Source organism: Anas acuta, chromosome 1 (assembly GCF_963932015.1).
Source record: "Anas acuta chromosome 1, bAnaAcu1.1, whole genome shotgun sequence".
Lineage (NCBI taxonomy): Eukaryota > Metazoa > Chordata > Aves > Anseriformes > Anatidae > Anas > Anas acuta.
This window is the reverse complement of record NC_088979.1, coordinates 80835985-80860932: the sequence shown is the minus strand read 5'-3', so window position 1 is coordinate 80860932 and position 24948 is coordinate 80835985. Positions and strand designations below refer to the sequence as shown.

The 24948-nt window shown below is 43.6% G+C and overlaps 2 protein-coding genes across 11 annotated transcripts in view; both read left to right on the top strand.

Annotated features, from left to right (window-relative positions):
- Positions 1-20618, top strand: part of C2CD2 (C2 calcium dependent domain containing 2) — a 36570-nt gene extending 15952 nt beyond the window's left edge. The window contains exons 7-15 of one of the 2 annotated variants that reach the window (XM_068684755.1): positions 2922-3030; positions 6507-6568; positions 8659-8798; positions 9084-9255; positions 10008-10121; positions 12209-12336; positions 13241-13556; positions 15326-15362; positions 18830-18969. In XM_068684755.1, the coding sequence (XP_068540856.1) occupies positions 2922-3030; positions 6507-6568; positions 8659-8798; positions 9084-9255; positions 10008-10121; positions 12209-12336; positions 13241-13556; positions 15326-15351 (1067 nt within the window). In that variant the 3' untranslated portion in view covers positions 15352-15362; positions 18830-18969. Of the gene's footprint in view, positions 1-2921; positions 3031-6506; positions 6569-8658; positions 8799-9083; positions 9256-10007; positions 10122-12208; positions 12337-13240; positions 13557-15325; positions 15363-18829 lie in introns of both variants that reach the window. The other variant, XM_068684748.1, reaches the window with a different exon arrangement.
- A 3581-nt stretch (positions 20619-24199) lies between these two features.
- Positions 24200-24948, top strand: part of PRDM15 (PR/SET domain 15) — a 33334-nt gene continuing 32585 nt past the window's right edge. For 4 of the 9 annotated variants that reach the window (XM_068684708.1, XM_068684700.1, XM_068684697.1 and 1 more), the window contains exon 1: positions 24238-24346. The gene's annotated coding sequence lies outside the window, so the exon portion shown is untranslated. Of the gene's footprint in view, positions 24347-24948 lie in introns of all 9 variants that reach the window. The other 5 variants (XM_068684690.1, XM_068684659.1, XM_068684677.1 and 2 more) reach the window with 4 other exon arrangements.

Here is a 24948-nt window from a genome sequence, read left to right as displayed (position 1 = left end):
GAAACAAATTCATCATGTTTGAAAACAAATTAAAATGAACATATTTGTAGAGCTGGTTGTTTATTTTTGGGAGTTACTTTTTATTTCTAAATAAACACACTTAGGGTGTGTACAAGGTAGTGGGGGAGGGCTCAGACCCAACTCTTCATTAACTCTTAGCAGTGGCATTGGGTTGGTTCAATATGACCTTGTTTTTACATCTGCTTTTCTTTACTTTTGAGCAATTTACTGATTTATGTAAAACTCTCCTCTTTTATGCAAACTTTCCTCAAAGGAGAGTGTTTTGGTGGTGGTGGTGTGTGTTTGTTTTTTTTTTTTTTTTCTTTTTTTCTTTTTTTTTTTCCAATAAAGTACCTCTGTGGGGAGAGGAGGGGGTACCTCTTGCAGATTGAGAATGAAACCAAAAGATCACTGCCTGGTGAAGTTGCACTGTTGGTTTAAGAAAAAAACACTGAGCCTGTCTAACAAGTATTCAAACTACTTCAAGTGCAAGCATGCTTGCATCACTGCTTGAGGCATGAGTGAGCATATTTGGGATTTTGTCAGAGGAAATGCAGACACGAGGCCCTATGATTTATGGTCGCTAACAATTCCGTAACAATCTTTTTAATGGAAGCTTGTGGCTGCTAAATTGGGAAAGGTACTAATTTTGGATAAATATATCCTGCTTGCTTTACTCCTTTTTTTCAGTTAGATGTAGCAAGTTTTTGCCCCAGACTGTTGCATAATGCTGCTTTGCTCATCCTGGTTGGAAGCGACTCCTCTAAAACTTTCTGCAGGCTGTTTTTTTAAATATATTATGTATATGTATAGCGGTTCTGGAACTCTTTGCAGTGAAATGTCCTCTATAAATAAAGCTGTGCTGGAAACTGTAGAGTGCAGCAGGAAAACTCATTCAGAATTCATTGTTACTCTACAGTTTTGTAGTGCAAGCTAAGCATTTTGGTAGAGCTGATCATTTTGGCTGCTGTTAAAAAGTCATGAGATGAGATGCCTTTATTAGCACAGAGCACATGCTGCAAAGGATTCATTGCTGTGGGAAGGCTCGCTGTCCCCTCCTTGAAAAGGAGAGGAAGAGGGGACAATTAATGCACTCTTCTTTGGGAAACTAGATACTGAGATCCAAAAATCACCGCTTGCTCTTCTGAGAGGAGATGGAGGAAATCTTGGTGGTTCCCTAGCAACTCTTGGAGCTCAGGTGCTTTGGAGCTGAGAAATAAAGTTTCACAGTGGGGTTTAGCTGGTCACTTTAAATCCAGTGACAATACTGCACAGCTGGGTAGATGCTGGCTTCTGGACATAGCTTGCTGCCGTTTGGTTATTGTTCCCTTCCCTCTTCCTGGCCTTGTCTTGCAACAATAATTAACCATCCTGTTGCAACTCTGAGACTCCCTAGGAGCATGCACCATTGCAGGCTCACCACTGCAGATAGATACTGGGTTGGGGAGGGGAGAGGAGGGTTTGTCCATCCTGACCATTAAGCTCAATCATGGGTTGCCAGCAAGGTTTATAGGAGCTTGTGGCTTTCCTATGGATGTGTGAGTTCAGCCGGTGAGTAACCAGCAACAGAACTGGCCTCTGCTTATGGGCTGCGCTTGGTTTTGTCTCCTTAATTTGTGCATGTAATCAGACGCTGTCCTAGGTTGGTGCTATATGGCCCACAGTGCATCATCAAGAGTAAAAGGGACTTCTCCTGTTAAGGAAAAAAAAATCATTAGCTGTGAACAGCAGAGAGCACGAGGCGGAGCTGTTAAAAAACCCCTCTGCAGTGTCAGTCCCTGGGTCGCTCCAGTGCAGAGCTGTATGCACTTTTCTGCACCAGGCTGCTCAGCTCTGCTGGCAGCATGAGCAGGCAGCAGGGACATATGGCTGCTATAACAGAAAACCGCCCTGGGTTCATTAACTCAGGCTCAGCGTGCTGGGAAAGCAGCTAAACTACTTACTCCGGGGTTAGCTTGGATCCCAAATAAGCTGCGTGTACGTAGTGCTTTGTCTCCTCTGATAACCTTGTCAGGCCCAAGCTGCTTCTCTGCTTGAGACGGGGCTTCTCCACAGCCCAGCCACACCACCAGTGGACAACTGAGAGTTGGTGGTGATGAATGTAAACCTGGGTTCTTCCAGAGGGCTGGAGGCAGCATATCTTCTGTTTGCTTTGCACGAAGTCATTACTGAGCTTTTCGCTGCTGCCCTTGCTATAGGGGAACCCCAAGACTGAAATTATTTCTAAGGCTGTGGAAGCCAAACGGAAGAAGTTGTTTTAAGAGTGACATGTTGAGCAAATTATTTGCACTTGGATTAGCAAATAGAAAAAAACCTACTCTGGTACGCCAGTTAGTCACTGGAGTGAATTCCGAGATCAAGGTGTAGTAACTCTGCACCAGTACTCTGAAATGCCATGAACTTGTTAGAAACTGCAGTCCATAAAGCCATCATTAATTAACATGACTGTGATTGTTCCCTTGCTAGCAGAAGAAAGTTTATTTGGTATCCAAAGAAACCGTGTGACTCTGGCCGCTAGGAGCTTTGGTCTGTTTTTGTAGAGCAGCTCAAAGCAACTTTACTTCCCCACCCACACCACCAGCTCCTTGTTATTCACTCTGCATCCACATCCTTTCTTTTTATCTTTCTGTGCCTGCACTTCCTTGCTTCATGACAGAATTTAAAATGGGTCACCATGTTTCACACTGTATAGAAGAGTGTGTAGGACAACGATGACCCGGTCTCGACCAGTGCCATTATTGCACATGGTTTACAAACCGAGGGGAGGGGAGAAATTTATTCTGTGAGTGGGTGAGAAAGTGTTTCCAAATGGTCTGTTCAAAAGTGCAATATGTAAGGAAGGGAATTCTTCACTTTCTTTTGAGTAAGTATATCTCCTGTTGATGGAGTATTAATAACTTTTTTTTTTCCCCCCCTTACAGGCAGCACAAACCTTGTGTGTATAGTTCAGTTGAATGACCCTATGCAGAAGTTTTCCAGCTCTGTAGCCAAAAATGCTGCAAATCCCTTTTGGAAGGAAGAGTTTGTCTTGTAAGTAACTTACCTACAGATAACATTTCATAGTTTTTTTGTTTTGTTTTGTTTTTTTACTGGCACTATGTGAAGTTTCAAGGGAAGAACAGTGTTTTGAAATATGTCCTGTCAGGTGGCCTCGGAAAAATCTGGAGCTGGTAGGGACCACTGGATATCTAATTACCCTCTGTGTGGATATGAGATCAAATAGGTCTCTAGATCTTCCTGACAGATATCTGGCTGTAGTTAATGACAGCAATAACAGGCAAAATAGATTACCCTGTACTCCTATTCAGTGTCAAAAAAAAAAAAATGTTAGCAAGGTTTTATGTCACTTTACCTTGAAAACTGCATCTGAGGAAATCTGATGTCTCTCCCTTCCCTCTCCCCCAACTGGGAAATGTAAATGTGCAGATAGGTTGACTGTCTAAAAGAATTATGGCTATTATACAAAGCAGAGTGTAAAACTAGATAGTAACTAATTAGGTTGTTTTTTTTTGTGTAGAACATAAATGGGAATTTGGGGCAGCCTGCACAGTATTGTGTGATTTATGCAGCTTCTGTAAATAGGGTCAAAAGTGAGCAGTTCTAAAACTGTTTTGATTTCCACTTTCTGGTGGCAGAGCAGAAAATATCTGGTCGCTTCTGTGTTGTATGAGGAGAGGAGTGGGGAGCCACAGATACGGTGATGGGTTACAGGTGTGTTTCTCTAGAGGCTTTAGACAAGCACACAGGCAGAAGCAGCTTTCCAGGGAAATGGGGTAGTGATGCTGCCATGCAACATACTACAGGTGCTGCTTTTTTTTTTTTCCTTCTACTGGATTATGAATGTGAGAGGCACTTGGTATGTGGTGGACTATCCGTGGTTCTCTATGTAGCTTTCCTCTCCCACTTCAGTTCCATTCGTAGAATCATCTAGGGTGGAAAAGACCTTTAAGATCATAGAAAAGCTTGGGTTGAAAGGGAACCTTAAAGACTATCTAGTTCCAAACCATGGGCAGGGATGCCACCCACTAGATAAGTTTGTCCAGGGCCTCATCCAGCCTGGCCTTGAACACCTCCAGGGATGGGGCATCCACAACCTCGTTCGGCAACCCGTGCCAGTGCCTCACCGCCCTCTGAATGAAGAATTTCCTCCTAACCTCTAATTTAAGTTTCCCCTCTTTTAGTTTAAAGCCATTCACCCTTGTCCTGTCTATCTGATTGAGCAAAAAGTTGCTCTCCATCTTTTTCATAAGCGCTCTTTAAGTATTGAGAGGCTGCATTGAGGTCTCCCCAGTCTTCCCTTCTTGCGGCTGAACATCCCCAGCTCTCTCAGCCTTTCTTCACAGGAGAGGTGCTGCAGCCCTCTGAGCATCTTTGTGGCCCCCCTCTGGACCTGTTCTACCAGCCCCACATCCTTCTCGTGCTGGGGGCCCCAGACCTGGACGCAGCACTCTGAGTGGGGCCTCACAAGGGCAGAGCAGAGGGGCACAATCCCCTCCCTCCACCCGCTGTGCACTTCTGTGTGTTTCTCCTCAACTTCCAGGGGAAATAAGGGCGCAGATCTTTTCCTGCCTCCCCACTGCAGTTTTACTGGGCCGTGCCTACCTACTTTATGGGAGCGTGCTCTGCAAAAACAGGAGTGTCAAGGGGAAAAGCAACACGGGTTGCTTGAAATAAAGGAAGGCACTGGGACTGGTTGTCAGAAGCTGTGCAGGACTTCGAGAACACTTGACTCCTCTGAATGCGTGCAGAAGTTGAGATGATAAGAAGTCACTGAGGTCAGCAAATTCAAATGGATGTTGTAGAACAACACTGAGAAGTCCCATCTTTCTGTGTGGCTTGGTGGAGAAATATGCCTTGTGTCTCCTCCTGCTGGCAAGCGGAGAACCAGCTAGGAAGCTCTCTTCCTGCAATTCGATGACTTCATGTCTTACAGAGCCTGATTGCAGTTAGGAGGATCTACAGCTTTTGTGGGAAGCCAGAGCAGGCTGCATTCTCCCCTGACAGTTTGCTGTGTTCCCATCGCAGCTTGAGGATTAGTGTGATGCAACTTCTTCTCCACAGTAGGAGAAACAATGCACTTCGTTAGCAGCTTTCTTTTCTGGCGTATCTCAAAGTGCTTCACTCCCTAGGTTTGTGAATCACGTCAGCCATCTGTTGGTGGAGCAGCATGTGCTCAGTGTTGTCGAACAGACACACGCCCAGCGCTTTCAGACAGGAAGTTTATAAGAATAATGACCTTTCCAACTGAAAGTGCAGAGGGAGGGCAGGCAGGATGTGATTAAGTTGACTGGAATTTGGCCTTGATGCTAGGGATAATGCTGGGTTTTCCACGATGTTTGCTATTTTTCGGAAGGGCATGAGGTAAGCTTGGGGACTTTTAAAGATAAGTGATCAGGATTTGACTGTATACTTTCTTCCATATTCATTCCCCCCTGACTTTTTTAATTCAGAAACAAAAATACCCACCAGCTTGAAGACCAGTGTCCTGACCGCCATGTCAGGCCTTGATTTAGCTTTGTGAGAAGAGCAGCAACAGGTAGCCTCAAGGTGATTCTTCTCAAGTTTTGGAGGTGCAGGAGGGAATGGTAGAGGCAGGGAGAAGGTTAAAGCCTGCTGCATAGGTTATGTCCTGGAGCATCTGATGGAGCTGGAGTATCTGCAACCAAGATCACGCCAGCCTGAAGTGGAGACATGGAAAAATAAAACACACGCATGTGTTGCCTCGAGCTTTTTGGCAGAACACTTGCCAAGATGGGCGTAAAATCAAGTTTTACTACAAGACTCCTCAGTAGCTACCCAGTTCACTGTTTCACTGGAGGGAAGTTTTTGTTGTTATTGTTTTTTTTAAAATCTCTTGTCTGGTTCATCTTACAGAGTTCTACAAATGCCAGTAGTTCTGCTAATAGTACACATTAGTTCTGTCACAGAGAAACTATTTCTTCTTATCTTGCAACATCCTTCAGTCTTATTTTGGAAAAGTCATACTGACTCTTCTCACTTGAGCCTGTTGACTATTTCCTTGCTTCTCTCTTGCTCTGCAGGACGCTTTCCTGCTTTGACAAGATAATGCACAGCTTTGAATAGGCAGTTGATTGGACCTATTCCAGCATCTTAACTTAAAAATTTCAGCAATGCTCACTTCTGAACCTGCCAGGAAAAAAAATGGCTTTCTTAGTGCTGCTGCATAGGAGTTGGACTAGGGACTATCAGCCTGAAAGGCAGTGCTGGGGAGAAGAAAAGCCTCTGACAGTTTAGGCAGTTGAACTTCTGAACCATGCTGGAGGGAACCAAACCCTGTTTTTCTGGCTGAGATTCCTTAGTCATTCTTACTGAGGTCAAAAAGAAGCCACGCACACTGCCTGCCCGGCACCCTGGTGGGTTGGCCGTGTGGGGCTGTGCTTGGTGCAGGGCAAGGAGTTGGGGACCAGAAAGAGACAGGGAATATCTACATGGGAAAGAGAATCTTTTGCATGCAAAAACCTAACGTAGTTTCATTTATTTTGCAGTGAACTAAGTGCCAAATCAAAAACATTGCAACTGCAAATAGTAGAAGACGGAAAGTTGGATAGTAAGTATTAAAACTGAAGCGTTTTGCACGATCACCTCGTGAGCATTGCTAAATGTTGACATGAATCCTCCTTTAGTTCTACCTGGCTGTATAGCCATATAAGAAACTGATTTGTGAACCTGTGTAGAAGTTCAGGTGTCTTATGCTGACTTGTCCTGACTGTCCCATCAGCTGTACTTTCTGTAATGTAGAGAGCCCTGGAGGAGAAAACAACAGCAAAAGGGAGATCAGCCGAAAAGAGCTAGCCAAGTTTATACAAAACAGACATGTTGAGGAAGATGTGTAAGCTAAGTTTATGTTTTAAAACTCAGTAAGCCTGTCCTCAAATGTAGGTCCTAGAGTTAAAATCCACAGAAAACTGTAGAGTTCTTGGGCACGCTAATCCACCTGGGTCAGCTGCTGTCTAGGGACTTTCTTACTTCCACCAGTAAGCCCGGACAGAAGAGAAATAAACTGTTAAAAAGTATCTGTCCTCCTCAGGACAGATTTAAGGTTGCAAATGAATCTTGAATCAGCCTTTGTTTCTAGGCTGTCAATAGCTGTTGGTAATCCTAATTTTTTGCCCTTCTAAAATTTTAACAGATTCTCTGTAAGTATTTTTTGTTTCAAGTTAATCTTTCCCCTTCATTCTCTGACTGAAGGGTAATTGTTCATCCTAACTCCTTCCTTTTCAAGCCCAAAAGACTGCCCAGCCATTACCAAGTATAAAACACACTAATTCTGGTTGCATTGGATTAAATATAGAACTTACAGAATAAAATATTTTTGATTCTGTTGTTACAGTTTACAATTAGTTTTCAGTGGCAAAGAAAAACTCACCACTGAACTATTGCACTGTGTTTATTCAGAGAAGTATTCCCTTCCAAGTGCTGGGGGTAAGGGATGGGTAGGTTTTGAGACCAGGGAGCATGTTGAGCTGTTTGCATGAGCTTTGTGAAGTTGCTCCAAAAATACGTCACTTACCTGAGCTTTATTGAAGCGATGCCACAAGTTCAAAAATTCTTCTCATAGGTACTGCTTGTCCTTTTGCTGATACAGTTCTGCTTTAAGTAGAAGTAGCAACTGTATTTTACCTCTTGAATCCATTTGCTTTTTCCTTCTTACACCGTGTTTCAGATATAAAACAAACAGGCAACAAATGATTATCTGTTGAAGGATTATTTGAAGGATGGGAAGTCAAATGTAAGCAAATGATTTAAAAAAAAACCTCTGATGTGGATGCTGTTTTTCTGTTTGAGAGAGAGAGGGGAGAGCTATATAATCAGCAAATGCATATTGTTTCTTACATAAAGTCTAGTCGTCAAGCATCTTTTGTAATGGGTCTTTCAAACAATACCAGTAGTATACCACATCCTTCTGAGAGTGTAAATATCAATCTGGTTTTAAAACAAAAAAGAAAAAAACAGTTGATTAGAATGACAATTGTCTTTCTTCTCCCCTGGCTCCACCACTGCCTTAGCTGTTCTTCTCCCAAAAATCTGAATGGAACACTCAGAGTAGAATCATGAGAGTGGGTAATGGGAGTATAATGTAGATCGCTGTGCCCTTGGATTTTGCATAAAACTAGGATTTCATCCCTGAAATCATGCAGTAATTTTGCTAATGGTTTGCTCCAGTCTAATGTAGCTAACAAAGGGGAGGAATAAGAGAACAGACACTGAAGATCAAATTAAGAAGCAATATTCTTGATGATACACCAGTTTACTAGGAACCCAAGGAGGTGTTCTCTGAAAAGAAAGATGGAAGTAACCCATTAAGGAGATTGTTCAAGAACATAATATTACTATTTCTAACTGTTTTCTTTTCCTCTAAGCATTCTGCTTATACAGGGGGGGAAATGGCCAGAAATAGTGGCAAGCAGGTCATGTTTCATGTATCCATTCTTTGTTGCTCAGTATTAGGCCGGACTGGGGAACAGTTGAAAAATGCAAAGAAAGCTCTGTACAAGGCACTCACTGTCCCGTGGTGTAGAATCAGTTATTGTCATTAGCTGCTGTTCTTCCTCCTTTCCTGTCTCCTCATCCTTAAATATACTGACAGCTCAGATGAGTGCTGATTTATTTTTTTTTTTTAAAATTTATTTCTTCTAGGTTCTTTGTCCTCAAAGGCAACCGTACCTCTAGATTTGTTCAGGAAGCAACCTTCTGGCCAACAAAGCTTTGCACTGAACAGCACGGCCAGTGAGAGCAGTCCAGAGCTGGGGCCTCGGCTGGGATCCATTAGTGCAGAGGTATGGCCCGGGGATGTTTTTAGAGTGGATCTTTGACTTCTGGAGGGCCTTGTGAATGCTCATCTTGTGCTGTGGACTGTCCTTCACAGTGCAGTGCAATGTGCGGCCCAATTCGAGTAGCACATTCATATTCTATGGCAACACGTCACACTGTATGTGTGCATATCAAAAGTAATAGCTGGCTATTGAATGTTCTTAGAAATGTTAAAGGAGCACTAGCTAGGAATGTTAATGTCCTTCTTGCTTATCTGCACCGCTAAGGTGAGATATCTTTTCTCTTCCTAGTTCTTCTTTATAGAACCTAATGAGCTAAAGACCTGGCAAGTTTCTTCTCCAGTGTCAAGCACTAAGATAGAAAAGGATCGAACTGTGATGCCCTGTGGGACTGTGGTCACTACTGTAACTGCTGTGAAAACCAAACCTCGACTAGAAGGGAGATCATCTCCTCTGAGCACAGGTGAGGAAGTCCAATTCTTTCTATGTTTGCCGTTAGGATTGTCTGTGGGGAGCAGGAGAATTTGCTGCAAGGAGAGAGTGGGATGAAAGGGAAGGGGCTGGTGTCCAGATTTTTCTGATGTGTTGGTGGGGGGGGGGCACTTTTTGTCTTCAAGATTAGGTTTTTAATTTTCATGAAGCCTTGTTCTTACAAGAGGAGAGGTTAGTACTCCTTTTAGTACACATTTTAAAGCTTTATGCTGGAGTAATAATGTAGAAGAGCTTTGTGGGTGTTTTTCCCATGTGACAAAAGTGTCAGTCTCTGAGTGCTTGCTGGTGACAGTCTTGTTGCTGTGCCTTCTAACCTCGGTGTGTATTATAGTCTGTGGTGAGGATTGGTATGCCATTCTCTGACAAACTTTTTTCAGAATACCTTTGAAGAGTAGACTCAATTCTTCTTGGGATATGTATGAAAATAAAATCTCTAAACAGTCTTTGTTTGAAGTCTCACAAAGAGCTGCAGTCTCTTCAGTTCTCAAAGCAGATCTTTTGCTTAAATGGATATTGTCTAGTATATTACAGAAAATGCTTAAAAATAAGTTCCTGTACTTCACAGGTCTTTAGGGGGTCACACTACCATAGAGAGCATGCATTGAGACTGCTTTCTCAAACACTTATGTTTTGAACAAGCTTTTAAATTGGTATAATTTACTCTTATTATTTTCATAGTAAGTGTCTCAAATAGTTTAAATAACCAAGAAATTTCGTCTTCAGATTCTCCTGTGAAAACTCCAGTTAAGGTCAAGATGATTGAAAAGGATTTCTCTGTTCAAGCTACCCATTCTCATGGTGCTACAGTCAGCAAAACTTTATCATCTTCAGATACAGGTAATAGAAACTTTCGAGGCTTATAATCAGAGCGCGTCTCTCTAGGCTGCACATGGGATTAATGTAATCCTGTTAAAATAACAACAAACCCACATGGCTACTGCCTTTCAACAGGCACTGAGTTGTTTATGTTAGCAAGTGCTGTGGTTAGGGATATAGCAGTCTTGCAATAGAAGCCTGTTTTTAATTGGAGATTTAAATTACTAATTTTGAAAAAATAACAATGAGCTGTGGTTTGGAGAGGGGAGGTGACTGCAAAAAAAAAAAAAAAAAAAAAAAGCCAGGCTGGCTTTTCTCTTACTTCTGAATGAAAGGCTCCTCCTTTATAAAAGCATGAGGGATACTGCACAAAATGAAAAACGTCCAAAACTTAACTCTAAGGCCACTCTGAATTCCCCTCTCTGAATAGAAGGCTTCAGGCTGGCTTGATGTAAAGCAGACCGGAACAGCAGGAACACTGAATTCTCTTCCAAACTCTGCCACTGTTGTTTTGTTTGGTGCTAATGCAAATACATAATCTTGCTGTGCCAGTTCGTTCACTTTCCTAAGTCACCTGGTATGTAGTTGAAGAGCCATTAGGTTCTTCAGAGCATCAGGTAGCATTGACGATATCTTTAATTACAAATTCACTTTGAATTCAACTCGATTTTGACTCTGTGCCCTGTGTTTTCGGGGTACAACATATCGTCAGCATATTTTTCAGGCCTTTGTGTTGTCACCATTAATTCTTCAGCTCTGTAGGCAGCAGTGATGAAAGGTGTGTTCCAGTATAGCTGTAAATGGCACGTGATGTGGAGTTCAGTTTTCTTTGCACATATTTGAGCACACATGGGACAATCTGGAGACAATCTAGGCTGCACCTGGAACAGTCAGAAGGCTTGCTCAGAGATAGACATGTACAGGCAAAAAGTCAAAAATTTGGGAAGGACTGCAAACTATGGGTTAATAACACTTGAATTTTTCCCTGTCTTTAGACAAATGTTACCACGAAGCAGGATTGTATTTACTAAGCCAATCTGGGAAGCCTTAGACTTCCAAGTTTTCTCTCATAACTTATTTTGATCTCAAAGATAAAAAGCACTTACTGGAAAACCTGTGAATGCAGCTTAGGGCACATTGAGATGGGCAGTGTTTTTCTTTTTATGGGAGTTCAGGGGAATTTCTGTGAAATATTAATACACCACAACAGGAAGAATTACTCATTAGATCAAAAGCTCCAGGAAAATGAAAGGAATACAAAGGAGCGTTCAGTATGGCAATAACTTAGGTAGTACTTATTACAAACATGAAGCCATAATAGCTACAAGCTCTATGGAAAAGACACCGTGTCCTTGCCATAGTTCCAAATAATGACAACAATAAGAGTCGGTAAGTGCTTCTGATGCTGTCCTGAGCACTCAGCTCTTCCAAGGGGCTTTGCAGTGGTTATGAAGGTGGAAAAGCAGGGGTTTGTATTAAATGTGCAGGCGTGCGTGGGTGTACATTCCACTTGTGCACACCTACTGTTAAATTCCAGAGGTATCTGAGGTACTTAGTGTGGTATTATTATTTAGGCCTCATTTTTTTGTGCCTTAATGTCACAGTAACAAAGAGACACCACTCAGTTTAATCAATGCTATTCCTGACTGTATCCTTTTGTTGTTAAATCTCTTATTAAAGAGCCCACCTCCAATAATTAAATCTGTGGGTTGCTTTTTTTTTTTGCTTCATTAACTTTATTAGATTTGTTTGTTTCAAAGCTTGATGAATTTGATTAGTTTATATTTGCTTGTGCCCAAAGTTACTGCAGTGTAACAATGTGTTGAAATAATTAGCTGCTTTGCCTAGGTTTCTAAAACCTTCTGTGTGTTCAAGGCACAGGTTTGTAAGTGCAACTTTTGTACCTTTTCTCAGAACAATGGGTAACATGGACTAAGAAGAATGGAAAGACAAGACCCTGTAGCTGGGTGGTGGATTGGAAAATGTTTTGTTATTCATGGTGTTTATACTATTTCTGCTAATTTATTTGAATTTTAAATTAAGAACAATATCTTGCTCTGATACTTCCTTTTTTTTTTCTTCTTTCTGAAATAATTCTTTTGTTTCAGAACTGTTGGTATTGAATGGCACCGATCCTGTTGCAGAAGCAGCCATTCGACAGTTAAGCGAGTCTGCAAAGCAGAAGCTGAAGTCTCCTAGGAAGAAAAGCACCATTATCATATCAGGGGTGTCCAAGGTAGAGCAGAAAGCAACACATTTAATTCTTAGTCTCTAGACTGTAAAGTCTTTGCTCCACTGAGTACTACGTGAATGTGCTTTCCGTTGTCTCCCATTCAGCAGTCTCTGTAGGATCTAGGTCTGTTCTTTTCTTACTGAAGAATTTTGAATTGAAGAAGTTTCTAATTTGTTTCAAGCTGAGCCAAATACAAGTGGGTTTACTGCAGAGTGGGTTGGTTTTTCATTCTTAATTTGACAGCCTGATTAAAACGTATGGTGTCCTTGGACAGGAGTGGGATGATTAGGAATTTGGGAAAACCAGTTTAAGTGAGGACAAAAGATCAGTCCTTGTCCGTGTTTTGGATTTGTGTATTTGTATTTATCTGATATAGCTGTCAAGAAATCTTTCTACAAGATGAAATACATTGATACCTATATTCTTAATAATTAAATAATAAGATTATAAATAATAAGATTATTTTCTATGCAAGCTGATACATTGTTACAGCAGCACATGTAGGAACGTGTCCCATTACTTATAGTGGGGCCAGTGACAGGAGTGAGGCATGTACTTAAGTCTTCTTTTTTTTTTTCAGTCATTTGGCTTTAGCAAGGCAATGTTTAGGTGAATATGGTCACCTAAATGGTCACCTGAATATGGATTCTTACTAGAATTTGACTATATGTTCCTCTGCTTTAGTGGAGCTAAAGAAGCCTCACGATGGCTTTCTGATGGCCCTGAGCAGTGCAGATGAAAGTGTAAAGCAGAGAGAAGAAAAGAACTTTTGCAGGGATGCTTGTTGTTGTTTTTCTTTGTTTGTTTGTTTGTTTGTTTTTGTTTTGTTTTGTTTTGTTTTCTCTGGCAGAGCATCTTGTGTCAGTGTTGTCTCTTTATTTATTTATTTTTTTCTTTCACTGGGCAGACCTCTTTATCTCAGGACAGTGAAGCTGCACTGATGATGGACTATGCTGCAGCCATGGACAGCTCCTGCAAAGAAGCAGATCCAGCACCCACTGGAGAGGAGGCTATTGCAAAAGTCACCTCTGATGAAAAGCTGTCATTAGGTGCTTCAGAAACAGTACCTGATACTGACCCTCAGCAAAGTGCCCATAAGGCTTGGGGCTTGGAGAATGGCAGTCAGCAGTGGAACTCCAACACGCTCTTAGACCAGACCTGTGAAGAAATATCTGGGAGCTCATTAAGTGTTTCAGAAACTGGGAGCATGAAAAAGTCTAAAGGTATGTGAGCCTTACCTCTCCTTCAGTGAACGACTGCTTTTTTGTACATAAGTGACAGCGTTGTGCAACACTATATAGTAGGTTATCTTCTTGTACTGATTTTTCTTCTGAAACTCCATGAGGTTGTGATGTTGATGGAAGCTGTCTTACTAGCAGCTATAAAGAGTGCAGACCTCCTGCTCCCAGAGATACGCAGGCTCTCTGACGTTCTCCTTCATCTGGAAGCTAGAAGGGCTCACCCTTACAAGCTGCAAGGCAGACCACTAAGCCTGACTCAGTATCTGGGAGGGAGATAACTGACCACATTGTCAGTTCCTCAGTGAGAAATGTGTTCTTGTAAACAAGGACTTGTTCTGTGTTAGAAGTCCCATTACTGATGTGAAAATGGCAAGGTCCTGCGGTTGCTTCCTGGTAGGTTGCTTGTCTTCCTTTTTTCTTCCTTGCTTCTCTGAGCACAAGCTTCCCTGCCCTCACTAAAATATGTGCTCAGTCAGCACCAATGGCTAAGCCAGAAGTTTTTCTGTTATCATTAATACGTAGTTTTCTATAAACTGTAATAAAGTATAATTTAATAAGTAAATAAAGGGTCAGATCATTTTGCTCATGTAGTTACATGCCTGGATAGCTGCAATTTGGAAATGTCTTAGGATTCGTTGTGTTTCCTTTGACCAATGACCTCTTAGGCTGTCATGCTGTCTTGTGGCTATGTGGTAGACACAGGTGGCTGTTAGAAAGTCTGAAAGAAGAGTGACTTCAGTGGACTTTCACCTGTGCCTTGAACAGGCAGCACACCAGCCTCAGGGGATGCGCATTCAAGTTGCAAAAATGGCATTTTCTCACCCGTATTCATCCCTCTTTTGCTTTATTTTATCTTCTTTCCTTACCCTGAGATAGTGTGAAATGGCTTTCTACAAAACCTCAGTATAGTAGTAGATTATTGTAATGTGCCCCACATAAGGTGTATCTGTAAGGCCTCTTTGTCAAAGTTCTCCCTTAGGACATTGAGGTCTTGTCTTTTCACAGCACTTTTTTTTTTTTTTTTTTTTTTTTTTTTCATCTGATAGTTTAGAATGGCACAGCAACAATCAGTTTGGCATTAGAAAGCTTTGGGTGTGTTTGAGGTGGGGTTAGGCAGCTAAGCATGAAGTGAACATTTGTCTTTTTTGGAGCCTGGTGAGATTTACAAAGCTGTATGAGATTTTGCAAAAACCTCTGAACTCCTCTTTAATGTGTTACTCAAAACACGCGAATGGAAGTTTGTTTGTGAACTGTTGTCTCTTTTTTTTTTTCCCTGTGCAGTATGTTGCAAAGAGATCAGACTTCTGAAGATTCTCTTTGCACAGTGTAGGGTGGGACTGCTAAAAAAGGGCAAGTTATCTCTAATATTTGAGACAGTTGTCTCAGCTGAAAAAGATTTCTAAAAACAGTCTAAAATCCCTTTCCTTATGCACAGATCTTTGTGTGGAAATCTTGAATCTCTGCTTTGTCACAGCCAAAGAGCTTTTATAGAGTGAGATAGGGAAAGGAGGTAGAAATGTTTTCCTGAGTTAGGTTTGAATAGTTCAAGGGTTTTTTTGTTAAACACCTTCCCTTCTAAAAAACATGAACAGCAACAGCAAAAAACAGCCTTCTTCTTTAAAAAGCCTTGTGTATGGTATTAATGTCTTAAAGTTAGCGTTGTCTTTCTCTCTATTTTTTAGTCTTGCATATTTTTGTTCTTTACCTTTCTGACTTCCTGTTTCTTACCCATTCCCTTTTATAAACTTAAGAGGACCACTATGCCAGCCAGAATTAATTACCTACACAGTAAGTTACTTTTGTCTTACTTTTTAAAGAAAATGTAGCTTTACAATGGTACTCTCATTGTAAAAAACAAAGCAAAATGTAGTTTGGCACCTGTCTTCTTCTCCCCCCATCCATTTCTTTCCCCCCTCCAAAATGGCCTTCCTGTGCTCGGATGCCCTAGCAGACTAGTCTGCCGTAACAAATTCCTGGTGGGTGTGCTGTTCAGGTGGGTCACGCAGAGTGGGCTGCAAGGAAGGCTTGGAGGGGTGCTCTGTGCTCCCGATCTCTGTCCACCATGCCCGTTCCTGTCCTATCTGGTTATCGGTCAAACATCTGCTCATGCAAACCATGTGTGACCCCATACTGGATATGCATACACAGAATGCTTATTTTAAAAGCTGCTGCTTACGGTTTTCTAGATCTCTTTTCTAGCCAAACTCCTTGAGCTACAAGTTCCTCAGCAGCTATGTACAGTCACTTGGATTAAAACTGTTTTGGAGTTGGGAAGGAATGGAAAGAAGCATCTCTATTTGTTTCCTAGTAGATGTAGAAGGGAATCTGAATCTAATTTCTGTTATCAACCAAAGTGATCCTAACCCCACAAGCCTGTGCTCAGGAGCCTGTGAAGACCTGAGTCTGGACAGTGCTCTTGAGACTCTCTGCTTATCTCCTGGTGTTAGGGGCAAAGTTGGCATGCGGATCCTGTTGAACTCGAGAAGTAAGCATGCAAACAGTACGAGCATCACCAAGCTTGTGATTTGCCCTGTACCCGATCTCCTCGGTCGGGGTGCATGCCTCCACAGCAGCTAGAGCCACCCTCAGGCAGCACGTGCCAGGCTGGCTGGAGACTGATGGGTGGCAGTGGGGATGTGGCAAGCTTCCAGGTACCGGTGACCTCACTACCTCTGAAAACACAAGCTTTCATGCCAAGGGGCTCCTGCTTTTGCTGAGGCCGTGCTGTTCTCAGGGAAGTGCTGCCCGCAGCTTTTTCAGCTGTAGCAAGTTGTCCTGGGCCACCAGCACGGGTTTTGCATCATTCTTTGTTTGGTTCTGTTCCCTAGGATGGAAAATCGGTCTGAATGGATAGGACTAAGTATCTGTTTACAGATAAACTCCTCTGTCCTGTACCTCCCATTGGCACAACTTCAGCTGCAGCTGCCAAGTCTGCTGGGCAGAACAGCTGAGTGCTAAAACAAAAGCCGCACAGCAGCAGGGCCTCAGCAACCTCCCCCAGCCCCGGCATATTAACAACTGTCAGTGTCACAGGGTAAAACACTGCTTCTTTTATGCTGTTGACAAGAGCTTGAAGTGGTACTGCCTTGCCAAAGTGATCAGTCAGGGGGTGACGGGAGAGCGGTCGAGAGTCAAATCCGTGAGTTGCAGTGGCTTTCAGCTGACTTCTGCTTCAATCCCATTGTGCCTGGTGAGCTCAGTCTCGGCCTCAGCCAGGCAAAACATGCTGGAATATCCTCCCGGATGCTGAGTGCCTAGTCCTTAAAATAAAAAGTAATAATGCCAAGCACACATTTGTAAGTGTTCCTGTCTGAACAAAGCATCTGGCTGCGTGGAGCAGGGCTGCCATGAATTGCCTATTCTGCAGCTGCTGCTGTGCGAAATGCCACGCAGCCTGCCTTGAGTCCTTTGATAATGATGTAATCCTAGTTGTTGGACACGGTCACATGCAGGAATTAGTCTGAGCATCGCTTTTTGCATCCATTTGCAATGGGAGGAAAAGCAGAATGGAGACCGTGTGGTGACAAGATTTAATAGTTGATTTGAGAAGGAGTAAGGAAACCTGGTTGTGGTAGGGGAGCAGGCTGCAGAAGCTTTGCTGGGGAGGTGACCGTCCTCATGCACATACCCACCTGACTGCCAGAAACCTCCCGTGTTGGCTTGCTACCTGGGTCCTCCTCCGTTCAAATTGGCTTGTGCCACTGGGGCGATGACAGTGCCCAGTTCTGCACAAAACGATCGCCGTGTTAATGCTGGGCTGATGTGCTGGCACCTGGCTGAGTGCTGCTGGTAGCATCCCTGCCAGCTGCCACCGGGCTGCCTTACACATCAGGAATGCATGTGGAAAGGGAAGGTGGAATTTGGCACAATGCTGGCTGCAGAAACAGCCAGGGCTTGCAAAGAAGGAAAACTGCTGGTGTCTGGTGTTGCCGGCACGAAGCCCTGGTGAGACGATAGCTGCAATTGCCTTGGCTGCACAGCAGGTTTGACATGGGATCAAGAGGAGGAGTACTACAAAAATAAAGGAACCTGGACTAATTTACCACAAGAAGGGATTTGGGCAAATTTCTGAATCTATTGGCAGCAGGTTTAATATTATTTTTAATCTGTTTGAGGTGAATTGTTATTTCTAGCAGGATTTTCAAACAGCGAACGCTTGATGATGGCTACTCTAGGTGATGGTGCTGACCTCTTGTAGAATACGTGCAGCCTGGCTTGTTCCAGTCTGCTGCATGCGGGCTGGCTGCCAGGTGCTGAGCTCAGGCACCAACCGTGTCCTGCACTTCAGATTAAAACGCCACCTTCACTTTGTGCATAACGGGGTCATCTTTTCGTTTCAGCTCCTTTTACCGCTGAAACAACAGACAGTAACATTTCTTTCTCTATTCCATTCTTTCTGTGAAATACGCCGTACTTGTATTGCACTAGAAAGGTTGCATATGCCTGTTTGACGTTTGAGAACCCAGTGTGCAACCCACACTAAACGCTGTGCATGTGTATGTTTGAACACTATCATAGCTTTCAGAAGAACACTTGAAACAAAGTGTAAGGAAGGCGACTTGCCCAAGATACGTGGATTGACTTTAGAAGTTGAAATCAGAGGATTAATACTTGATTGCTTGTAGATAGATTGCACGGTAGCTTTCCTTCCTTTTCAACTGCATCATTTCGGAGAGAACTGAAGGAAAAACTACTTTTTCTGTAGTGCTCCTCCAGCAATGCGTGCGAGCTCTTCTCTCCTGAACTTACCTGCTGACTGTAAGAGCGTGTGGATATGCATAGCTCTAGAGCTACCACAGTCTGTCTCGAATCTAAGCGATTCAGTTTGCATGATACCTGCATGGAATGAGAGAAGCAGAGAAATACATAATTTCATGGAGCCTGAATTTCTTCATGGTGTTTGTCTGGGTCGAGTGGGGGAAGGTGGATTCAGTAGCATGTAGTGTACGTACGTGTGCCTCTGGCTGACAGCACAGCGATTGCTCACATTTGCCAGTATCCAAAATCACTTGTTCCAATGCGGGACTTGTGCTCCTATGTCCCATCAGTTACAAGCCATCAATATTGCTGATTTAGATGCACCACTCCCTTACCTTTCTAACATTGAATTGTTAAGAGGGTTGTGCTCAAACTGGAGATGTTGAGACCCAGGCTGTTTTTTAGTAGTGGTGCAGTTAACGGTAAAGCTGTGGTCCAAGAGGAAAGCAGCCCGTTCTGTCTAAAGTGTCCTGTGCCTCTGCTCTCTGCTTCTGCAGGTGGGATTTTGAAAAAAAGCGCGAAGCTCTTCTTCCGTCGGCGACACCATCAGAAGGACCCGGGAATGAGCCAGTCGCACAACGATCTTGTCTACCTGCAGCAGCCCCTGTCAGAGGAGACACGCAAGAAGGGAGGCACGCTTTCACGTCTTCTTAACAGAAAGCTGCTTTCCAAGAACAAAAGCAAGAGCAAACTGAACGGTGCTTCGGCAGAACCATATGTATAAGAGCGGACGCTCTCTGGTGGGATATTGCACATCAGTTGTTTACAGAGCAGTACTAAAGAATACGAATGAGGCTGATGACTTGCATGAAATGATGTTCGCTAACACAGTGGTCAAGGAATAAACAGAAGGCTTGTCTTTTTTGTTTATTCTTCCAGAACGTTTTTCTCTCTGGTTATCGAGTTGTTCCTCCGAACACAGGCAGCACTAATTGCATCGTGACAGCTTTTGAAGGATTGAGTGGGTTATTGTACAGAATGAGGGAGGACAGGGAATGGTGCAGGTGGAGAGGACATGCACGTGAGCACCTAGTTTACATTAGTGGGGAGCTGAGAACTGAAAAATCATACCTGCTCTATGGCTCAACCACTATCAAGAGAGAAGATGCCACTGTGCTTCCTTGCTGCAGCATGGGGTAGTAGCAACGCAAGTCTCAGTTTGTGTTTCTGGTCAGGCTGAAAGGGAAAAGAGAGACCCAGATCCAGTTTGTATTGTAATTTGGAAACGGGTAAGTTTTCAGAAGCAGACCTAAAATGCTGATTAAGATAGCCTACTGTAATATCTGTAGCCTGCTATAATAACTGCTCAGTCCATGTAGGTGGAGAGATGCCTTTTATATTAGCCATAAAATCAATAAATTATGCAAACACTTATACTAGCATATTGTTTAATGTTCTGTGCATAGGTTATACTCTAAAAAAAACAGAACTTTTTTAAAAGTCTACTTGAGTCTACTTGCAAGCAAAACAGTTAAGACTTCTCCTCTGTAGCTTTTCTTCCCTGTGTGAGAAGCTGTGCTGCTAATGCAAAAACCTATCTTAGGGGCTCTAATTCCTTCTACCAAGTACTTGTTAGACAAGGATATAAACCATCATATCAAATGCAAAGCTAGGAGCAATAAGTGTCAAACAGAGCATATTTAACTCTATATAAACTTCTCATTAGACAGCTTGTTTTACTTGCCAAATACTTACTGAGATCTTAGAAAACACAGTTGTGAAGAGAACTCTTAAAAAAATAATGATCACAGTTCCCTCGGTCTTTCAGTTTCTCGATCTACCAGTGTTGCTATGGGGTGAGTGTTCAGTTGGCTTTCTGACTTTTTTCCCCTCATTAAATATTGCAGCTGGCTCCTTTAACTCCTTTAAGTTGAAAGGAAAAACTGGTGAAAGTAAAGGCATAGTTCTTGTTTCAGCTATTTAAGAGGGTAAAAGGCAGTGTTTCACAGGTGCCACCTTTCCTGCATACCTATAGCTTTCCATTGTATACATTCCTGCTGAGGACAAAGGACCAAGCCTGTTCTCTTTCTCCGATAAAAACATCCATTCCCTCAAAACTACTGACACAAATGGAAGATAGATTGTGCATGCTTTGCCAACAGGGTTTCCCCTTCCTGCCCCTTAAAATTCATCCAAGGCTCTGGCAGATATTTCAGCTTTCAACTTAAACCATTCTTCAAAAATAGAAAGTCGCTGAAGAACAGAAACGCGTATCAAAACTTCCAATGGACTCTAGATTCCTTGGTATTTTCTTTTTCAAAGATAAAAATAAGATTCTTTTTTTTTTTTTTTAAACCAACAAAATAGTAGAAGAAATGAATTGTCAAAATATTTTAACTGAGTCTACTGCTTAAAAGTACCATTTATGTGTAACCTAGTAAAATCACTGTAGTACAACAGTCCGGACTATCAGATGGCTGTATGTTTAAGCATGCTGCTTATTATGAAAACACTTGAAGGCATTTTAATATTCTGTGTTTTGATAATTTGTTACACATGAGTGTCCTGGAGCTGTAATGTGCTTAAAAATCCCAGTTTAGTAATATGGGTTTGTCCTGCTTGAGTGTGTGTGAACACTTTTGTTTGTAGTTATTTTAACACAAAGTAGAAGCTAGGATTCATTCATTCATTCTACAGCAGACCACGATCTGAGCATCCGAAAACCTGAAGTTAAGTTTCTTAAACGTGCACTTTTCCCCTCGACTTTGCTAGGAACTCTTTGCATGCTGGGGCAGGGTGGGTGATGAAATCCCCCACAAATTTTAAATGTTCGGTTTTGTTTGCTGAAAGAGGAAGGCTAACCACCAAATTGAAGAAACCAAAGCGAGACAGCTCTGCGGATAGCACCCCGTACACTAAGAGCTGGAGAATTGGGAATGTAGAGGGAGTATGTAACACTACTTGGAGTCTGTTTAAATTACTGAACTGGGATTTTAATTTACAAAAGCTTTATCATTTACTGTAGGATGAAGTGGAAATAACACTGAATAATGTGCAGAATATGGAAGGGTTTGCTTGTATCTTACCCCAAAGAACAGACACACCCTGAGGCATTTTTGGTGTTTTTTTTTTTTTGGTTGATCTTTCCAAAAATCTTGGTAATTGCCTAAATGTGTGTCTTAAATGGTGGGAACTGCAATGTGTGTATATATATATATGTATACTGCAAACTGTGTGAAGATTTGGGCTCACGTATATTGAAAGAGAATTAATTATGAAGATGAGGAAAGCAAGGCATTTGGGGTTAAAAGGGAATCACAGGAATCTTGTTTTTTAATTGCCTTCACTCCTCAGGAAAATAAACATCGTTCGGTTTGATATTTGACCTCTGCATCTGGCTGGCGTGTGTTCCTCACCTCTTCCAAAAAATTATTTTTGTCATGTTGTAAAAACAAGATAAATTTTTCCGACCATAATTGAACCTTCTTAGTCTGTGTTTGTGATTTGCTTTTGCTTTATGACATTTAAGCATTTCGTTTTTATGACATGACGACCTGCATCCCTACCTAGCCAAGATTTGCCTTGTCTTTTCTGGGAATTTTGACTGAACAAGAAGTACAAGAATTAAAAATTTCTTTGTAAATTAAAGTGATAAAGCTGCTTAATATCTCACATGTGAATACAAGCTAGGTAACTGTTAATGTTCACTTAAAGATCACTTTAAAAGTCACTTTGAAGAGGAGGGGCTCCTTTATCCCTAAGGCACTGTGTTTCACATCCAATTCACCCCAGGAGAAAACGTCAGTCATTTAACTCCCAACTATACCCAACACTTCTGAAACTGAGGCTGCAGGAAGAAGGGATGCCATAATGGAAAAAAAAAATATATATATTCATTTAAAAAGCAAAATACCTTTGGCAAATTTGTTCGGCTTAATGGAGAGGTAATAAAACTGTGCAAGCATAAATTCTGGGCTTTATTCTTATGCTTTCTGTTAGATTTTTATTCCCCTGCTGACTCTTTGGCTGGGGCTCTAGGTCATACAGACCCATAGTTACTGCCTGGCTCTCAAGAGGACTTGGTTTCCAGCGCTGCTTTTCTCAGACCATGCTGTTGCCTGCCTGTGATACCAGTTTGAGGATCAGTGAAATTTTAGGGTTGTTTCTGGTACTGCAGCTCCTCACTAGTCCCAGCTGGTTTTCAAATGAAAACTCTCTGCTGTGTATTTCAAGTAATGCTTTGCTGTTCTTGATAGGTGAAATATAGGGAAAAAGTGGAATTGACTACATAAAATGTTGAATATATGGGGGAAGAGAGCCTTGCTCTTGTTTTAACATCCCTTTTAGCTCTGGTAAATCAAGGTGTTACAAGGGGCAGAGCTCTACAAGGTGGGAGTCACCTGGATTTTTTGTTTTAGCTTATTGCTGCATTTTACCTGTAGAGCTGAAGCTTGAGGTAAGCGCTTTTGGTACAGAAGGAAGCGTACCGGAGCTCCAAAGGCATTCATTCCCCCTGTGAGCAGGCACAGCTGACCTCCTACTCTGACCTCCACAGCACCTAGGTGGATTTATTCACGTCTTTTAAGTTAGCAAATGCCTTGGCGTGTTGCTGACAAAAGTCCAAGATTAACGACGTAACAGGGAGGATTGCTTGAAGTCAAGGGTGAATAATATCATTTCACTCAGGATATCCAAACTGCTACTATGCAAGGTGCTGGCACAGTGTGAAGTATCGGTGAAGGAGGGATCTGAGGTATTTCCAATACTGTAACTTTGTCTTTCCCAACAATGTACTATGCTTTGATATTCCAGGGGGAGTAAAACATTTTTTCCTAGCATACAACTGTGATGGTCACTTCTGTGGTGTTTTATTTTGTTGCTGTTGTTTTTCTGTGTGTGTATGTAAAATTAAGTTGGTGTAATTAAGAAGCCTACGATGTACAGATTTATTACATCACTAAAAAGCGCGAGGATTTTTTAAAGAAATAACTACTGCTGTACATACAATAAACGCCAGTTGACTCTGTGTTGTGTGCTGTCCTACGTACCTAGCCAGCCAACCTTAATAAGCAGTTTTCTACTCCACGAATTTGACCTGTTGTTTAATGCAGACCTGCTTATCCAGGGGCAGGCTCCTCCTCCTACTCTGTGCCGACACCGTGGGTTATTTCTGATAATCCAGGCGCACCCAGCCCTACAAGGAGCCCTCTCTACTTCCTTGAGAATCATCTGAAACACGGACAGGGTGGGAATCTAATGGAAGGGGGAATTGTAGAATCACCATGGTTACTCATTATTTATTCTTGCAGTTTTATAGTATTATCCTGAAGCCATTTGTAATTTGGGGGAGGTATTGGGAGGCAAAAGGGGTGTTAGTGCATAGGTCCCGTATGAAAGACAACCAGTACTAAAATGAGCACTGCCTGCGAGTAAGGTTCTCTCGAGAGCTTTCTGACGAAATGTTTGTGTTCTAAATGAATGCTTCCACAAAGCCCGACCAGACTGGAGGGGAGGTTTAGGTTGGATGTCTGGAAGAGCTTCTTTACTGAGAGGGTTGTGAGGTGTTGGAACGGGCTGCCCAGGGAGGTGGTGGAGTCACCATCCCTGGAAGTCTTTAAAAGCCGTTTAGATGTAGAGCTTAGGGATATGGTTTAGTGGGGACTGCTAGTGTTAGGTCAGAGGTTGGACTCGATGATCTTGAGGTGTTTCCAACCTAGAAATTCTGTGATTCTGTGTAACTCCTGACCAGAGAATCATAGATGGGTTGGGTTGGAAGGGACCTTAAAGGATACCTGGATCCCCCCCCCTGCCATGGGCAGGGACACCTCCCCCCAGCCCAGGCTGCCCACAGCCCCATCCAGCCTGGCCTTGAGCACCTCCAGGAGAAGAGGGGAGGGGAGGGGAGGGGAGGGGAGGGGAGGGGAGGGGAGGGGGTGAGGGCCGGGCGCGGACTACATCTCCCAGCGTGCCCCGCGCCCCGGCCGCGCCATCTTCCGCCGCCGCGTGGTTTCCGGAGCGGATCGGACGGAACCCGGAGCCCGGATCCGATCCGGCTCGGGCCGTTCCCGGGGCAGGTAACGCCGCCGCCACGCGCACCCCCCCCACACCCCCCCCCCCTCCCCTCCCCACCCCGCGCGCGCGCGCGCGGCCCCCCCTCCCCCCCCCCCCGGTTCTCCCCCCCCCCCCCTCCCTCCCTTCCCCTCCCTCCCCCCCCCCCCGGGGGCTCCCGGGGCCGTGGCGGCGGCGGCGGGGGCGGGCTCCGGGCGGCGGCGGCGGCTCCGTCCCCTCCGTCCCCTCCTCCCCGTCCTCCTCCTCCGCCTCCACGCCGCCTGTTCTTTGTTACAGCGGCCGCGCCGCCGGGAGGGAGGGAGGGAAGGAGGGGGGCGAGCACCGCGGGTCCGAGGCAAAACCCGGCGGAGCCGCTCCCGGATCGCGGCTCGGGCCCCAGCGGGAGCCCTCCGCCGGCTCCCTGACGGGCGGCGGCCGTTACCGACCGTTAACGGCCCTTAACGGCTGCTGGGGCGCCCGCCCGCTCTGAGGGCACGGGAGGGTGTCCCCCTCCCCCCCCCCCCCCCCCCCGGGTGCGTTTCCACCTGGGTTGTGGCCGCCTGGCCACCGCTGCCCCTTTGTGTGGAAAAATATACGTATATATATAAAATCCTGTTTTATTTTCTTG